Source organism: Cynara cardunculus (assembly GCF_001531365.2).
Source record: "Cynara cardunculus var. scolymus isolate 2C chromosome LG 2, CcrdV1, whole genome shotgun sequence".
In the NCBI taxonomy this organism is placed as follows: domain Eukaryota; kingdom Viridiplantae; phylum Streptophyta; class Magnoliopsida; order Asterales; family Asteraceae; genus Cynara; species Cynara cardunculus.
This window is the reverse complement of record NC_037529.1, coordinates 5,011,294-5,018,377: the sequence shown is the minus strand read 5'-3', so window position 1 is coordinate 5,018,377 and position 7,084 is coordinate 5,011,294. Positions and strand designations below refer to the sequence as shown.

The 7,084-nt window shown below is 33.1% G+C and overlaps 1 protein-coding gene across 1 annotated transcript; it reads right to left on the bottom strand.

Annotated features, from left to right (window-relative positions):
• Nucleotides 1-726: 726 nt before the first annotated feature.
• Nucleotides 727-3,941, bottom strand: LOC112507085 (AUGMIN subunit 1). The gene is made up of 6 exons (XM_025111494.1): nucleotides 3,605-3,941; nucleotides 2,905-3,037; nucleotides 2,689-2,823; nucleotides 2,404-2,527; nucleotides 1,049-1,186; nucleotides 727-969 (listed from the first exon to the last, which is right to left on the bottom strand). Exons 1-6 carry the CDS (start codon nucleotides 3,867-3,869, stop codon nucleotides 862-864), a joined length of 903 nt encoding a protein of 300 aa, XP_024967262.1. The 5' UTR covers nucleotides 3,870-3,941; the 3' UTR covers nucleotides 727-861.
• Between the last annotated feature and the right edge of the window lie 3,143 nt (nucleotides 3,942-7,084).

Here is a 7,084-nt window from a genome sequence, read left to right as displayed (position 1 = left end):
CCGGTAGGGACCGGTTAAGGCCCGGCCCGGGACCGAATTTTGGCCACCTCTAGTTCGAATCACCAAAGCAAGACGTCACCACTTTACTTGGCCGATTTCATTATTTTCTTCAGAGTTCGACTTCCAAGTTAAGTCGTCTTTTCTTTTTCTCAAACTAATATGTAGATTCCTTTTCTCTACATACAAACTAAGGGTGGTTCTCTCTAACGCTAACAAAGCATTTGAGTAAGAGTCATCACTCTTACTTGTCTTACTATCAGGAGCAATTTCTAGCCATTAAAACAGCATAGTAATATTATTGACCATCACTTATCTGGTAAAGTTTTTTGTTCTTGTCATGCTCATCCGGTAAGGTAGGTGACGTGATAAATGTTATCATTTGATAAACGGCCCCTAAATGTACATCATAACAAGAAACAAAAAGACCATGGAAACATACAATTGTTTTTTGAAGATATATATATATATATACACACACACACACACATATATATATATATATATATACACATTATGATGTTTTGGTGTAATGTAAGGATACAATCTTGGCAAAGGATGCACACAAGATTTTGGTATGGAATGGCCTCAGACCCTATGGAATGGGTGTGTGAGGTGGTAGACCTGTTTGTATGTATGTATGTATATATTTTGCTTGCATCTCAAAGGATATATATATATATATATATATATATATCCCTTTTTCATCAAATTAATGAAAAACCCATCTTCAGAATCAAATGCCTAACAAAGAGGAAGACTTGCATTTCTCTGTTTCAAGAATAATGGGTAAAAAAACACATTAAACACACACAACCAAAATTACCATATGATGGGTCTCATTTGCTGCTATACAAAAGCTATTCAATCTTCAGTAGCAAGGGCTGATTGCAATACATCTTCAAGATATTTCTCAGCAGCTGCATATTGCCTTTTCTTATCCTCGATCGCAAGTGCAGCCAACGCCTTATCCTGCATTTCAGAAACAGAATCAAGATCAAAATATATTGCAATTTTCATCAAACAAATGGGAATAATATAACCAACTTACTGGTGGCAAGTCTTGATAGCTTCTCAAAGTATCAAGGATGGGCTTTGTTTTCTTGTCTAAATCTTTTCTATGCTCCGCCATTTCCACCAGCATTCCATGACTGATCTCCGGTGTGTACCCCACACGAGTAAGCATCGCCTGTTATAAACCATCTTTTTGTTACTATGCACCCAAAGAAACACACTAAATATATTCAGATCAAGTAAAGTGGTCCAAATTCAATCACTAACTATCAATGACTCGTTTTGTAGCAGAACCAAATTGGAACTTTCAATGTACAGGTCCAAATGCGAGTCAGATTGTTCATTTTCTGATATTTTCCTTTAAAGCAACAATCTTGTACAAGATTCTTTGAATTTAACTCGATAGAAGCATTTGTATGGTGAAAATTTTAATGGAACTAATGATTTCCGTTTATGGGTGTTATAGATGAGACCTTAAGGTGTTTGCCAGCTTACCAGATGTTTGGGTTTTTTGAAGATTGAATTACTGAACAGACGAAGAGATCATCAAGAGTTCTCTGTAAACCATGCATTGATTATGTGGAGTCATCTTGAGAATGATTATCAACAGTTACTAGGCTGCTTGGTTGCCTACTTTATTCTATTTCCCAAATATATCAATTCATATTCTCATCTTGTTGATCATGCCGAGCCTTCCAATCAAGGTTTATCCATAAACAAAGTGTAGAACTAGGATGTTAGAGGTAGAGGACTCACTTGTTGATGGTAAGTTCCTAGCTTCTATGAAGTCAAACTTGAAAAAGGGAAGTCATGCTTTCCTCTAGACGTGTAAATGATCATCTTATACGCAAGAAATGTAGATTGTAGAGAGAGCACCAAGATCATTTCTTTCACATTTTGATGGCTTCAACATTAGAGCAAGTTAATATAGAGAATATCCGACCATCATTCTAAAGAAAGGAATATCCGACCATCATTCTAAAGAAAGGAAACTTTCAAAACGTATAGAATTAGAAACATTGGGAGATTACTTAACTATGTGAGAACTGTTTACCATCCATCTTCTCAATGAAAATGCTTGGATCCTTAGGAATCTTAGCACACTACCCATAGCAAAAGAAGGTTTCTTTTTAGCCCATGGATCAAGAAAAGTGCATAAAATGGATAAAAAACCTTATGCATCTCAAATGAAATTCTCTTCAGAATTGAATATATAAGATGATGTACTAACGCATTACATTTGTTCACGACTTTAGAAAAACAAGACAATAGCATTATTAAGTGATCAACGTACACAGTCACTCATTTAGGCAATTCACATTAAGAAACGTCGTTGTGAATTCTTGAACTTTAACTGTTTCAAAAAGCAAAACAAAATAACTGGAAGCTTACCTTGTAGTTGGCGTACTGTTGAAGGTATTGTCTCTCTTTTGAAACCATAATTGCCAGGTTCGTTTTCCAACTCTCCATTTGAGCCTCACAGGGAGCTACATCATCTTCCAGTTGTGAAAGTGTTCTATTCGAAACAAAGTTAAATTAGAACTGATATGACAACCATATGTTTTCAATCATCTTTTACCAAGACAGTTCAATTTAGAGATAGTTAACATTTTGTAGTTATCAATCAACATTTAATGACTTCCATTAAGAACTCCATACTCATTCAGATGGATTTACCTTTTCAAATAAGTCAGCCTTGCTATGGCCTTTCGAGTGTAATCAAGAAGAATTTTGGATTCCTTCTGCACTTTAGCCCTCTTATCCTCTACTCCAGTCTTCCTTAATGAAACATCCCCCATGGCCACAAGAAAACTACATGCATCTCTCCATGTAAGAAAAGCATATCTAAGCATTGAAAGATAAATGAGACTATAACGGGTATATATTACCAACCTACTCAGCTCGGTGTCTCTAATGTTCAGCAAATTTGCTACATTAGCAAGAACTTGTGAAGATGAAACCACATTTGCCGGCAAGCCTTCTTGTGCTAACCCCACATTCTCTAATATCTCTCTAATCCTTGCAGCTACGACACCAAATTAAAGAAGAAACAGACAACTCAGAATTGTGAGTATTGAACTTTCTTTTTTTGATTAACCCAGACAACTCACCGCATTTGAATTTGAACCTCCATGGCCACAAGGGTATTTTTATTCCTCCTTGGATTTGAACCTGAGACCTCCAGGTACTTTTGACCTTTGGAGGCAAGCTCAAACCAATCAGGCACCACCCTTGTGGTTGAGTATTGAACTTTTCTTCACAATATGTAATTGAAAAATGCTCTTATCAATTATGAAGTTGAAAACCAGTCTGCTTTAACATTCATATTCAAGATTTACCTCTTTTCTTTTGGAAATGAAGGACTAATGCAAAGTCATTCTAAACTCATCCACACAAACCACATTCCATTTTCCCCAAATTAAAGAAACCAAGAGAAATAAAAACCCAACTGCTATATAATCCCTAGTATCCTTTGGGCAAAGTTTGATTGATTGAAAACCAAGATATGAGAAACATTAGCATCAAACAAACATAGACCAGTAACCCAAATCTCAAGTAAATGTAGAACATAGAAGAAGTGTGACAACCTAACCTTGGGATCGATACTCAGAGGCTTTAAGTCGGAAATCATTGGCAATTATGGTGGCAGCTTGGGTTTTGGCTTGAGAAATTGTGGCTAAATTATGTAAATGGGAAATGGTACGAGAGGTATACTCAAAATCAGGTACATGATCCTTCCCAGCGGCATCGAATTGAGAAACCAACCAAGAATTCAGTTCCCCAATTCGGTTGGCATCGAAAGACCCACTACCAGTTTTTGACAACTCGTTTACAGGGAGATCGGTTGAGTCACTCATTCCCTTTTCTTTAGGTTTCTTGACGTAGCGTTGGTGGTGTTGCAATTTGGGGGATGATTTTGATTCAAAAACGGTACTCAGATTTATGAGAACCGGGTAATGACGTAAATGAAGATCGGCCGGCCAGGGGTGTTTTTGTAATTTCGCAAAATCACCAAACACCTATTTTGTATATAAAATAATCATCTTTTTCTAAACATTATAATTAAGGTCTGTTATTCGGTAGCTTAACAAGTTTAATAAAATTAACAACTTATTCAGATATTATATATGATTAGAAAAGTATCACATAATGCAGCGAGACATATATCGATTTTAATGATCTAATTTATTATTTGTCTCTGTCGATGTTATAATACGATTTTATGTGTGTTTAATAAAGCATTAATGATTTTATTTTTGAATAAAATATAAATTTGAAAAAAAATATATCAATGTTAATATCAAATCAACTATTTAAAAGTTCTCATTTTTATGTAATTTTTTTAATTTATTTTTTTATTAAAATTTAATTTAAGTTTAATAGCGAAATAATTTATTTTTTGTTTAATAATATAACATTTTATAAAAATAATAATTAAGTATTCTGTTAGAACTCAATAATTATCCTAATTATATTTTAGATTTTGTATATTCAAAATGAGATGTTTATCATGTATTTTGATTATGTTTATCTGTGGTTAGTTACACGAATTCAGATATGGAGCTTTAATAAGTTGTACTTACGTACAATCTACTTGTAATCTTGAGTTTTAAGTAATATGCATTAATAAACAGTATTTTACACATAAAAAATGGTTTTTAAGAGTTTTAGGCAAATGCTTTATAATATAGTATAGATTTAGATTATTTGGTAGTGACTTGATTATTTAAAGTGGTTTATACAATAAGTTTATAAAAGGAGTTTTATGTAAAAAATCTAAGTTTTTTATAATAATTTATAAATAGAAAAAAAACAGATATTTGGTGAATTTTTTAGCCAAAAATAATTAGTTTGATGATTTATTTTATTAATTTTCTGTTTTCTTCAATATAAAAATGACACCAGAAACTATTTAACTTTGTTGTGATTTTTAAATAAGTTATCAAACTATAAAATAGTAAATATAGGTCATTTAAATTCTCAATTTCTATAAAAAAAAATTATTAATCTAGGTATCCAACATGCTATGTGAATCGACTGATATCAGGATGACCACCTGTTTTGCGGATAGTTTGGAGTTATCGTATTTGAACGTCCGTGGTCACAAGAGGATTTTTATTCTTCCTTGGATTTAAACTTGGGACCTCCATGTACCTTTGACCTTTTGAGCTCAAATTCAAACCAATCAGACAAAAATCATTTAAATCAAATTTGAACAAAAGGAACTATTATATTTTTTAGCTTAATTTTAAAGTTACAACTTGTAAAACTAACATAAACTTTAAAGATTCTTTTGTTTCCAACTTCTATCTTTTGTATTCTATCTCTTTTAGGAACTATTTGAGAGTTGTTGAATGGTTTGATATAGAATGATAAAGTTACCAGAATGATTAAGGGACTCTCATGATATAATACAAAATGAAATATAACTGTTTGATAATTATTTACAAAGAAATTAGGACGTTGAATGGTTAAAGAAGACCCATAATACAAGATCATTCAGAGCATTTTAGAATCATTAAGAGACAGATTTTTTTTTACCAAACAAGATTCACCTCTTAACGATCCAGAGGTTACCTCTTAATAGAACTATTAAAAAGTAAACAAACAATCTCTTAGTTATTTGGTATCATTTTATTTTGATATGGTTAACAAAACCAATGGTTTTTAGTAATATTTTTCATATTTGATTTTAATAAAAATCAAATATAATTAGGTAATTCACATTTATTATTAAAAATCCAATTATGTATAATATTTATTCTTTTTAAATTTGATTATTTTGATTATAAAATATTTAACATCTAACATTGCTTAAATGCCATAGTAATTGTTCACTTTTGGACCACAGAGTGAACACTTATGATTTTTAAAAGGAAAAATTATTGAACCAAAATTTGTTTCATCTGATGAAATAAAATAATAAAACAATTGCATGATTAAATTAATGAAACATTTTATTGTTGTTTTATTATCACGTTGTTGGTTTGTAAAAGTAAAATATATTATGTAACACTCGGAATTTACACGTCGAAAATAGAGCAAAGAGTAGGAGAAATTGTGTAAATAATGGGAAAAAAATAGTTTAGGGACCTATTTGTATTTAGCCTAAACTTATGGACTAAATTGTATTTAACCCAAACTTATGGATTAAAATGTTTTGAGCCCAAACTTATGGACTAGAATACTATATGTTCAATCGCGTTGTTTGTGACACAGGCACACCATCTAGGGACGCAGTACATGAGTTGCAGGGGATGCAAATGGCCTACGAGCCTAGCAGGTTGCTACAAATTGGGAAGCAAGTCAGGGGCATGTGCACACGTTGTGAAGCAGGTTGCATAGGAGGTCGTCACGAGCTCAAGTCACTGATGTCACTTTGACCAAAGTTTGGTCGAGGAAAAATGGTTGTCTAGCACTCCAGCTCGTTGGGCACAATTAGGTGATAGCAAATCAGTGTAGATGGATCATAGAACCTAACACATTTGTGATGTATGTATAAGTCGTACACATGAAATGGTACAAGGAGTTTGTTATAATTCACATGAGTTGTTATAAGACTGTTAATGGATACATACCTATATATGCTTGTGATGCTATTTACCATGTTATATTGGCGAGATGTGATTTTAACACATTTTTATGCAATATATGTACTTGGCATGTATATGGTGTTACATATGATGTTTTTTTATTAACATGGATATCCAACCCGCTATGCGAGCCGACTAATCTCAGGGCGACCATATGCTTTGCAGATAGCCCGAAGTCACTGCATTTGAACCTCCGTTACTAGGGGTGCTCACGGCTCGGGTTGATCGGTTTGGAGCCGTTTTAGTAACCCAACCCAATGTTGGCGGTTTAAAAATTTTCAACCCAACCCAACCCAAACAAAAGTTCAACCCAACCCAACCCAACCCGTTCGGGTTGATCGGGTTGGTCGGGTTGATCGCGGGTTGTGTTTAAACAATGTAAAATCACATAAAAATAAAGGAAACTTTTCTTTGAAATACGACCGACTATTCAAGATAATATGCAAGTTCATCAAATATTTAGATATTACAATAAAAAT

Coding starts and splice junctions, on each gene's coding strand:
- LOC112507085 (XM_025111494.1), bottom strand. CDS start 3,869: ATGAGTGACTCAACCGATCTCCCTGTAAACGAGTTGTCAAAAACTGGT. Junction 3,038..3,604: donor CTCTGAGTATCGATCCCAAG/GTTAGGTTGTCA, acceptor TTGGTGTCGTAG/CTGCAAGGATTAGAGAGATA. Junction 970..1,048: donor GCTATCAAGACTTGCCACCA/GTAAGTTGGTTA, acceptor TCTGAAATGCAG/GATAAGGCGTTGGCTGCACT.